Below are 11,645 nucleotides of genomic sequence, written 5' to 3' on the forward strand. Positions count from 1 at the left end.
CCCATTTTCCCCAGATTGGCCTGTTCAGTCCACACACTGCGTACATGCATTAAGCCTCATTTTTCCAGATTGGCCTGTTCAGTCCACACACTGCGTACATGCATTAAGCCCCATTTTTCCCGGAGCCAGGCTCATTTACAAGATTTGTATGCATACTGTTAGAATTTACATGATCAGTCTGGAAATAAGAGTTTGAAGGTCCCTTTTATGTAGCATTTAAGCCATCTATGAGTGACCAAATCTTGTAATGCCTTACTGTTATTTCACTAATGATATTTGAGTGCCTTTTGGGGAAAACTTGGCTTAATGCATTTGCGTAAAGTGTAGTCCCAAAATAGCCTGTGTAGTCTGCAAAGGCTAATCAGGGTCAACACTTATTGCGTAAATGGATTTTTTGTTTTAAAGGAAATCTATTTAGAGGAAAAATCCAGTTCAGGCGGAAAGTGTTATGCCTGATCTTTGAAGACTCTTTACACACATCCATATTTCCTAAAACGAGGCTTATTTGTTATTAACTTTCCTCATCACTCTCATGATTGCAGTGAGTTTGGCAAGAAGAAGGGTGATAGTCTTGAAGATAGTGATGATGAAGAGGAAGAGGCAGAAGATGATGATCTCTCTGATGAGGAGGTTGACCTTGATGATGATGAACTTGCAAAAGAGTTTCAAGGTGAATCACATAGTTATTTTTCTTTGTTTTAGCTTGGTATAACATTGGACCCCAAAGCATGTGGGGATTATAGAAATGCCCTTCATCTGTTCAATCTTCTGGCAGTCTTTTGGTTGGTTGGTCTGTCACTTGGTCAGTGAGTCTGTCATTCTGTCTGTCAATAACACTTTTGTGTCCACTTACTCTCTCATACCCTTTACTGGATTTTAATGAAACTTGCCTCAAATGTAAGATATATTTAGACAATGATCAGATGGCATGAGGTCATGCTGGCTTATGGTAAAGGTTGTACTTCAAGGTCAATGGTTTGAGCCTCTAATTTTGTGTCTGCTCCGTGTCTGCTATACCCTTTGTGGGATTTTCCAAACACTAGGCTCAAATTTTAAGGTTATTTAGACGATATGCAGATGCATTATTCAGACATAGTGGCTCAAGGTCAAGACCATACTTCAAGGTCAAATGTAAGATTCTCTATTTTGTGTCCAGATCATATCTCCTATACCAAGTGAAGTATTTTATTAAATGTAGCTACATGAACAATCTTTTGTTCATTGAGGCAATGTGCAGAAGACAGGAATCAGTTATTCTGCACAAAGGTCAATGTTATACTTCAAGTCAATTGTTGGAGCCTCCAGTTTTGTGTCCAATCCATGCATTTTATACCATTTGAAAAATGTACTTGGCAAAAATGTTAAGGTCCAGGGCTTTTTGTCTTTCATAGAGAACATCCATTTTTCACAAATTAAAAAGTTGCGACTCAAATGTTCACATTTCAAAAACTTGCAACTGATTTTTCAGATTTAAAAATGTTTGTGACTTATTTTTACAATTTTCAACAGTTCAAGATTAATTTTTATGCTCATATAATTTGGGGGGAGCATATAGTCACCGCTTCGTCTGTCCGTCCATCCGTGCATGCGTCTTTCCGTCCGTCCGTCCGTGCGTGACTCCGTCCATCCGTCCATGCACAATTTTTGTTCGGGCTATTTGTCAGCAACTTATGACCGGAATCATGAAACTTTATGGGAAGCTTCACTACCAAGAGGAAATGTGCATATTATCAGCGGATTCTGGGTTGGATGATTTTTACAGAGTTATGGCCCTTTGAAATTTTCATTAACTGTACAAATAGTGCAATTCTTGTCCGGGCTATTTCTCAGCAACTGATTACCGGAATGCAATGAAACTTTATGGGAAGCTTTACTACCAAGAGGAGATGCGCATATTATCAGCCGGTTCTGGTCGGATGATTTTTCACAGAGTTATGGCCCTTTGATATTTTCCATTAACTGTACATATAGTGCAATTCTTGTCCCGCTATTTCTCAGCAACTAATGACCAGAATTCAATGAAACTTTATGGGAAGCTTCACTACCAAGAGGAGATGTGCATGTTATCAGCGGGTTGTGGTCGGATGATTTTTCACAGAGATATGGCCCTTAGAAATTTTATTTAAAAAAAATCATTGTCCCCCCAACTACTGTGCCCTCAAGACGTTTCCTTTTATCTGAATATATAGTTAGTGTTGTTAATCAGTCAGAATTTTTTAATCGATTAATCGGCTACCTCAACTGACTAAATAACGATTAATCAGGATTTTTGTAAGTGAAGGAAAACTAAGCTTAATGGAACTTATTTTAATGATATGAGCTGATTTATTGTACAACAATTGCAATAAACATTTATATTGAATATACAGAAGAAATCAGAACAACTTGCAGTCTGTTCAGGTTTCATGCTGTTGCTACTCATCAGTATCTGAGGGTTGAAGATGAAGCCTTTTAACATTTGAATCTAGTTAGAAAAGGTCTTTAATTAAATTCACATTTCTGAGGGACTACAAATGCATCAAATTCGTATCTAAGTGGTTAATGGTTAAGGTCATGGTCACATTTCATGGTCAATAGTTAGCCTTCATTGTTAACCAGGTTTTCCGAAGGAAAAAACTGATATTAGATTGGCGAATGCGGGCGGGCTGGCTGGCTGGCTGGCGGGCTGGCGGGCGGGCGGAACAAGCTTGTCCGGGCCATAACTATGTCGTTCATTGTCAGATTTAAAATCATTTGGCACATTTGTTCACCATCATTGGACGGTGTGTCGCGCGAAATAATTACGTGATATCTCCAAGGTCAAGGTCACATTTTGAGTTCAAAGGTCAAAAATGGCCATAAATGAGCTTGTCCTGGCCATAACTATGTCATTCATTGTGAGATTTTAAAATCATTTGGCACATTTGTTCACCATCATGGGAAGGTGTGGTCGCACGAAAGAATCACGTCAATATCTCCAATGTCAAGGTCCGCCACGACTAAAAATAGATTTTTTTTTTAAACAAACTTACAAAGGGGGTTAATTTTGTTTGTTCATTTCAAAAGTTCAGTTTGAGTTTTCTCCCTTTATCAGATTTATTTTTCACAATGAAAACCTGGTTTTGTGACAATTTTGTCCCGTGTTTTGTATCTGCTTCTAATCATCTTGTGTCCATTGAAGAATTAAAAAAAAGTAAAAGCTTTCAGAAAATGTCCAGGTGTTAGGATTAAATCTTGTTGCTTAAAATTAAAGTTGCTGCCTCAAGGTATAAAGAATTTTGGCTGGGGGATAGAGCTGTCTCTGTGACTGACTTGTCTCAGTTAAATCTAGGCACTTATGTATAAGTGTCTTTATTTTCAATGTCCCTTGACATATTGCTTTCATATTTTGCATACTTGTTAACCATCATGACCCCACCTATAAACAAGAGCAGACAACTGTATCAAGCATTTTGACAGAATTATGGCCCTTTTTATACTTAGAATATGCATATTATTGATAATCTATGTTAAAGTTTGCGTACTACCCAAATATTTCCTGTTGCCCCTTGGACATATTGCTTTCATATTTTGCATACTTGTTTACCATCATAACCCCAACCTACAAACAAGAGCAGACAACTGTATCAAGCATTTTGACAGAATTATTGCCCCTTTTATACTTAGAATATGCATATTATTGATAATCTATGTTAAAGTTTGCGTACTACCCCAAATTTTTCCTGTGTACCTTGACATATTGCTTCATATTTTGCATACTTGTTTACCAACAAGACCCCAACCTATAAAGAAGAGCAGACAACTGTATCAAGCATTTTGACAGAATTATGGCCCTTTTTATACTTAGATAATGAACATTTTGCTTAATTGCCATAACTTCTTTATTTATGATCAGATTGTATTAAATACTTTGACAAAAACACCACTTACCTGAATACCACAATGGATTCCACCAAAACAAAACTCCACGCCCCCAACCCAGAATCCCTGCTCTCCCCCTCCCCCCCCCACCTCCCACCCCCCCATTTTTTTTACTTTTTTATTTTTGAAAGATCATCTTATAAATGACCACACCCCACATTATACCCCCCCCCTCATCAAACCCCCCCCCCCCCCGAACCCCCCACCCCCTGAATTTTTTTTTCCTTTTTTTTTAAAGATCATCTAATAAATGACTACACCCCACATTATACACCCCTCTCAATCCCCCTACCCCCCCCCCACCCCCAAAAAAAAAAAAAATAATAATATTTTTCCTTTTTTTATTTTTGAAAGATCGTCTTATAAATTATTGAATATGAATAATTTCCCCATGATGGCTTACGTTATACTGTCAAGCACTCGAATAGTCGAGCGCGCTGTGCTCTGACAGCTCTTGTTTTTAATTTTTGCAAGAAATAGCATTTCTTGTAAGAACAATTAATAAAACTTTGAAACAAAAAGGGGATTTTTTTATTTTCTATTTGGATGTATACATATGAAATATTTGTTCGGTTTTCTGTTTAATATCCAATTATATTACCAATATGGCCCTGTGTTCGCAAAACATTTTTGGAATCGAAAATCGATTTTGCTTGTCATATTGAAATGGATTTCCATTGTAGTTGAAAAGGCAAATATGAAAATCGATGTCAGTTAAAATTGATTTTCGATTGCAAAATCGTTTTGTGAACACGGGGCCTGTGAATTATCAAATTCTTTATCTCCAGTTATCTTATAACAGGTATGATTCTTAAATATTAAAATTTTTCATTTATAAAGGGGTAATCTGGATTTTTTTTCTAAAAACTCAATTTATATCTTTACTATTGTGTTTATTTCATGACTTAAAATAAAATAAAAGGTTAAACACAGTATTATGTGAAGTTGGAATAAGACAATCAATTGGGGAATAAATTATGTTTTTTTCAACAGTGCATAAAATGCAGTTTTACATGTTGTATTTATTTAGATTGACATATTATAATTAAAATAGATACCGGTCCTTGCAAATATAATAGCATCATTTAAATTGATTTTACTACAAAACTGGATTTTTTTTATTTTTTTTTAATCCTCATAAAATAAAACTGAGTCCATGCGGCACATGAACACAGTTTAAAAAAATACAGTAAAAAAGATAAAAATACAATCACTGTTAATGAAAAAATCATGCTTATTAAGCTTGAAGTATAGATAAAATATTACAAAAATAAATTCAGATCATGAAATTAATAGTTTTTTTGAGAAAATCACCAAAATGATGTCCATTCCCAGTTTGATGTCTTATTCCAAATTCACATAAAACAGTGTTGTTAGATTATTTTCTTGCATATGATATTGTCAATAGCGTGTTGTGCTGATTTTTATGTCCCCCACCACTATAGTGGGGGACATATTGTTTTTGCCCTGTCCGTTGGTTTGTTGGTTGGTTGGGTGGTTTGTTTGGTCAAACTTTAACATTTTGCAATAACTTTTGCAATATTGAAGATAGCAACTTGATATTTGGCATGCATGTGTATCTCATGGAGCTGCACATTTTGAGTGATGAAAGGTCAAGGTCATCCTTCAAGATCAAAGGTCAAATATATAGCCTCAAAGCGGTGCAAAAGGGGACATAGTGTTTCTGACAAACACATATCTAGTTATTAATAAAACGTGTGATCCTTGCTTATTTACAGTATTTTGGCCTTGCTCTTGAAATAAAGGGTTCAAGGCATGTGCAAAGAGTGTCATCCAAGATAAGCCTGTGCAGTCTGCTCAGGCTTATCAGGGATGACAATTTGCTTCATGGAATTTTTTGTATAAAGGAGGTCTGTTTTAAACAAAAATCCAGTGTACGCGAAAAGTGACAGACAACACTTTAACACATGCATTAAACCCACTTTTCCGAGAACAAGGCTAAATTGTACTTGTAACAGATGAGATGGAAGACACGTCTGATGATGACAACGGAGACTTTGCTGATGTCGAGGAGTTTGCTGATCAGTTGGAGAGTGGAGACGACTTGGAAGGAGATGGAGGGGAGATAGAGGCAGATGGGGAGAGTTTGATGACAAGGATGTGGACTTTGATGAGGAAGATATCCAATTTTCTGATGGTGAGCAGTTAATGAATGAAGATTTAAGATTGGTGATAAACAAAAACTGACAACATAAATATTACTGTCATTTAACCTATTGTTTTTATGAACATAAGAATTATTGTTTTACTTTTTGTCCCCTACCGGTTTCAGGGGACTTATGGTTTGCGCTCTGTCTGTCTGTCTGTCTGTCTGTCTGTCTGTCTGTCTGTCTGTCTGTCTGTCTGCCTGTCTGTCTGTTTGTCCGTCCGTCCGTCCGTCCGTCCGTCTGTCTGTCTGTCCTGCGATAACTTAAAAAGTTTTTAATATTTTTTCATGAAACTTTAAACATGGATAGATGGCAATATGGACATTATGCACGTCATTTTATTTTGTTCCTACGTCTAAAATTCTGGTTGCTATGGCAACAAATAGACTAGAAATACTGCTGAAAATGGTGGTTTCTGGATCCTGCGATAACTTTAAAAGTTCTTAATATTTTGTCATGAAACTTGAAACATGGATAGATGGCAATATGGACATTATGCACGTCATTTCAATGTGTTCCTACGTCGAAAATTCTGGTTGCTATGGCAACAAATAAAAAATATCTGACAATGGTGGAATTTCTGACAATGGTGAGCCGGTAGAGGACTATATTGCTTGGCAATATTCTTGTTCATGAGTGGTTTTTCTTTGTGGTTTAATTTGGTAAGTAGTATACATGTATAATAGATTGTGCTAAAGTGTCTGCTTTCTGATGATTGTTTTTGCTGCTGCATGTAAATGATGATTTACTTGCTGATTATTTATCCAGATGAGTTTAGTGAAGATGTCCACGCAAAGGGCAAAAGAGGAAGGCAGCTTGAAAGTTTTGCCCCAAAAGCTGAACAAGTCCAAGTAAGGGAGCATGTTAATATGCACATTTGAACAAAAGTCTTTGATATATATTCATTGTAATCAAATGCTAGCAAAATTCTACATAATGGTTTTATCTGTTGCAGATTCTTATACATAATATACTGATTGTGTTTCCAGTTAGACTTGTATGTTGCTGTCTTAACTAAACTAGGAAGGTGAAATTGAGTCAAGTTATTGTAAAAGTGGGCTCAATGCATATGCCTAGTGTTGTACCCTATTGCTGACTGCAATAGGCTAATCAGGGAGGACCCTTTCCACCTTAACTGAATTTTCGTTTTAAAGAGACCTACTTCAAACTTAAAATTCACAAATAGCAAAAGTTTTGTCTCTGATAAGCCTATACAGACTGCAAAGCCTAATATGGGAAGACACTTAACGCATATGCCTTAAGACCAGTTTTTTCAGCACAAGGGATATATATTGTGTATCCATATATTTCAGGAAGGCAAAGACTGGTGCCAGTGCTGATATATATACAGCTGCAGAGCAGGTAATGTGCACATACCAGGGATTAAGGGACCGCTAAGTTTTATGTTATGGTTGAGTCGAGGATATTTGTTGAGTTGTCTGTTTGATCATATATTCTTAGATTTGAGCCTTGCTGTGAGATAATCAGGCTTTATGTATATGCATGAAGTGTTGTCTCAGATTTGCGTGAACGGTCCACACAGGCTAATAAGGAAAGACACTTTCTGGTTTTATGATATTTTTCGATGAAAGTAAGTCGCTTTTAAACAAAAATTCGGTTTAGGCAGAAAGTGTTGTCCCTGTTCAGCGTGTGCAGATTGCACTGGCTAATCTGTGACGACAGTTTACCCACATGCATATTTTGACTTCATAGATTTTACTTAGTAATGAATAGATTTTAGACAAGGTCAAGAATTTTACATAAAAATTGACAAGTGTCAATAATGATCCACAAATAGCATTGTACAAATGTTTTTAGTTACATGTGAGACGTGCTGTGGGAAAATCATGCTTGATGCATGTGCTTAAGGCAGTGCCCCAAATCATCTTGTGAAGTTGGCACAGGCTAATGAGGGACAACACTTTCCGCTTTTATAAAATTTTTGCAACATTTGACGCACAAGAATTAAGACCTGTTTTCCCAGAACAAGCAGAATTGTTTTTGATTAAACATTTAAACATGTATCTGTGTTTGCAGTTTGGGGACATGTTGGATGAGACAGGAGGTTCCAAGATCAACATGTCTGGATCACATGCATTTGCTAATACGGACAAGGCCCGTAAGTACACCACTATACAGAGATTGTTTGTGTGGCAGGAATGTATGGGTATAACTGCAAATATGAGACTACCTCTGGAAAAACTGTGCTTAATATGTATATGTCTTGGCCGAAAGTGTTTTCCCTGTTTCCTGATTCCCCTGTAGACTGCACGGGCTAATCTGGATGACCCTCAACACACAAACATTAAGCTCAGTTTTAACAGAGTGCGTCTCGCATGTATTTCCTTATTCAGTACGATGGAGTTTGGCTGTACAACTTCATGGATTTTAATTATGACAATAAGTAATTGTATCTTTAGCTTCTATATCTGGATTTTTCAATTTATTTATAATTATGCCAGGTTGGTCTTATTAGCTCACCTGTCACGAAGTGACATGGTGAGCTTATGTGACCGTGTGATGTCCGGCGTCCGTTGTGTGTGCGTGTGTGCGTCCGTCAACAATTTGTTTGTGTAGACAGTAGAGGGCACAGTTTTCATCCAATCTTTATGAAATTTGGTCAGAATGTTTATCTTGATGAATTCTGGGTTGGGATTGTATTTGGGTCATCTGGGGTCAAAAACTAGCTCACTAGGTAAAAAACTAGGTCACATAATAGGTCAAATAATAGAAAAAACCTTGTGTAGACAATAGAGGTCGCAGGTTTCATCCAATCTTTATGAAATTTGGTCAGAATGTTTGTCTTGATGAAATCTGGTTGGGATTGTATTTGGGTCATCTGGGGTAAAAAACTAGGTCAATAGGTCAAAAACTAGGTCAAATAATAGAAAAACCTTGTGTAGACACTAGATGTCACAGTTTTCATCCAACCTTTATGAAATTTGGTCAGAATGTTTATCTTGATGAAATCTGGGTTGGGATTGTATTTGGGTCATCTGAGGTAAAAAACTAGGTCACTAGGTCAAAAACTAGGTCAAATAGTAGAAAATTTTTGTGTAGACAGTAGAGGTCACAGTTTTCATCCAATCTTTATGAAATTTGGTCAGAATGTTTATCTTGATAAAATCTGGGTTGGGATTGTATTTGGGTCATCTGGGGTCAAAAACTAGGTCACTAGGTAAAAAACTAGGTCAAATAATAGAAAAACCTTGTATAGACAATAGAGGTTGCGGTTTTCATTCAATCTTTATGAAATTTGGTCAGAATGTTTATCTTGATTAAATCTGGGTTGGGATTGTATTTGGGTCATCTGAGGTAAAAAACTAGGTCACTAGTTCAAATGATAGAAAAACCGTCAACAATTTGTTTGTGTATACAGTAGAGGTCACAGTTTTCATTCAATCTTTATGAAATATGGTCAGAATTTTTATCTTGATGAAATCTGGGTTGGGATTGTATTTGGGTCATCTGGAGTAAAAAACTAGGTCATTAGGTCAAAACTAGGTCGCTAGGTCAAATAATAGAAAAACCTTGTTTAGACAATAGAGGTCACAGTTTTCATCCAATCTTTATGAAATTTAGTCAGAATGTTTATCTTGATGAAATCTGAGTTGGGATTGTATTTGGGTCATCTGGGGTCAAATACTAGGTCATTAGGTCAAATAATAGAAAAACTTCGTGTAGACAGTGAGGCCTTTTTAACAGCGTTAGGCCCAGCCAGTGTATAGTACTGCGTTTTTTTAGAGCTTCTAAAATAAGGATAGATATTTTTATCCATAGATTTTTATTAAGGCACCGCACCAACACTGCAAAGTTTTCTATTTATATCAATGGTACAGCCCAGTAAAATCGGGCTGTCCATTTTATGGCCGTTTTCGACCTTTTTATGCAGAGTTTTATGTTAAGCAGTGTGCTCGGGCAACCGAAGTCCCGAGGGTAAACAACCCCATTAGTCAGTCAGACAGTGAGGTCACAGTTTTTCATCCAATCTTTATGAAATTTGGTCAGAATGTTTATCTTGATGAAATCTGGGTTGGGATTGTATTTGGGTCACCTGGGGTCAAAAACTAGGTCACTAGGTCAAATAATAGAAAAACCTTGTGTAGACAATAGAGGTCACAGTTTTCATCTAATCATTATGAAATTTGGTCAGAATGTTTATCTTGATGAATCTGGGTTGGGATTGTATTTGGGAAGTCAGGTGAGCGATTCAGGGCCATCATGGCCCTCTTGTTTTTATTATTGCAAATATTTTATAAGTGCTCAAGGATAACTTTATTTCAAATATTGTTGATATTTCCCATTCCAGAGCTGTATTTATATTTGTTCACAACAAGAACACTTTCTTTTTCATATTCATAGTGTAGTCACCGCTTCGTCTGTCCGTCCGTGTGTCCGTCTGTGCACAATTTTTGTCCAGGCTTTCACTCAAAAACTAATGACCGGAATTTAATAAAACTTTATGGGAAGCTTCACTACCAAGAGGAGATGTGCATATTATCAGCGGGTCTGGTTGGATGATTTTTCACAGAGTTATGGCCCTTTGAAATTTTTGAAATTTTCCATTAACTGTACATATAGTGCAATTCTTGTCCAGGCTATTTCTCAGCAACTAATTACCTGAATTAAATGAAATTTATGGGAAGCTTCACTACCAAGAGGAGATGTGCATATTGTCAGCAGGTTCTAGTCGGATGATTTTTCACAGTTATGGCCCTTTGAAATTTTCTGTAAAAAAATTCTTGTCCCCCAACTACTGTGCCCTCAAGACGTTTCCTTTTATCTGAATATATAGTGCAATATTGTGACAAAAAAAACCTTTGGGGAGCATCACCCGTCTCCGACGGTTTCTTGTTTATACAGTAAAGATAGTTATTCCTTATAGGGTGTGTACAACTTCATTTCAAGATGGGTGCTTTATGCCCGGATTTAAATTTTGGATAAACTTTCTATAAACAAAAACTTCCATACAAGTGGAAAGTGTTGTCCCTGATTAGCCGGTGTAGTCCACACAGGCTTATTATGGAGGACATTTTCCACCTAAAATGGATTTTTTTTAAAAAGAGACTTTCTATATATAAAAACTTCCATAAAAGTGGAAAGTGTTATTCCAGATTAGCCTGTGCAGACTGTTTTTAAACCTATTTTCTTGTTGAATTTAGATGCAAAGCAGCTCAAGTGGGAGGCAGACAGGGACAGATGGCTGCGAGGGCCGACCCGAAAGCAGCCATTCAACAAGCAGAGGGGTGGGAAAAAATTCTCCAAAGGAAAACAAGGTGGAAAGCGTGGACAATTTCAAGGAAAGCCTGGAAGAAGGAAATAGACTGTTAAAAAACTTTTGTAGCTTGTTCTTATATGTCTGGAAAGCAGATGCAATGTTCTATACGTTTTAAATAAAACCAGATGTAATTATGATATGTGTTCATTTCTCTTTGAATTGTTTGGCTTTTAATATTATTAGAATTATATGACGCTTTTGATTGAACTGAACATATTGATCAGTATACTGTGATGATTTTAATCAGTATACTCTAGCCTTTAAACATGTAATACTGCATATGAAGAGTGTTATTAGAA

The 11,645-nt window shown here is 36.6% G+C and overlaps 1 protein-coding gene across 1 annotated transcript in view; it reads left to right on the top strand.

Annotated features, from left to right (window-relative positions):
* The window catches only part of LOC127873447 (CCAAT/enhancer-binding protein zeta-like), a 66,338-nt gene extending 54,879 nt beyond the window's left edge, over positions 1–11,459 (top strand). The window contains exons 25-30 of the mRNA XM_052417313.1: positions 543–670; positions 5,880–6,058; positions 6,837–6,919; positions 7,382–7,430; positions 8,106–8,187; positions 11,231–11,459. Of these exons, the coding sequence (XP_052273273.1) occupies positions 543–670; positions 5,880–6,058; positions 6,837–6,919; positions 7,382–7,430; positions 8,106–8,187; positions 11,231–11,391 (682 nt within the window). The 3' untranslated portion in view covers positions 11,392–11,459. The remainder of the gene's footprint in view (positions 1–542; positions 671–5,879; positions 6,059–6,836; positions 6,920–7,381; positions 7,431–8,105; positions 8,188–11,230) is intronic.
* The last annotated feature ends 186 nt before the right edge of the window (positions 11,460–11,645 follow it).

The sequence above is a fragment of the Dreissena polymorpha genome, chromosome 3, assembly GCF_020536995.1.
Source record: "Dreissena polymorpha isolate Duluth1 chromosome 3, UMN_Dpol_1.0, whole genome shotgun sequence".
NCBI classification, from domain to species: Eukaryota; Metazoa; Mollusca; class Bivalvia; order Myida; family Dreissenidae; genus Dreissena; species Dreissena polymorpha.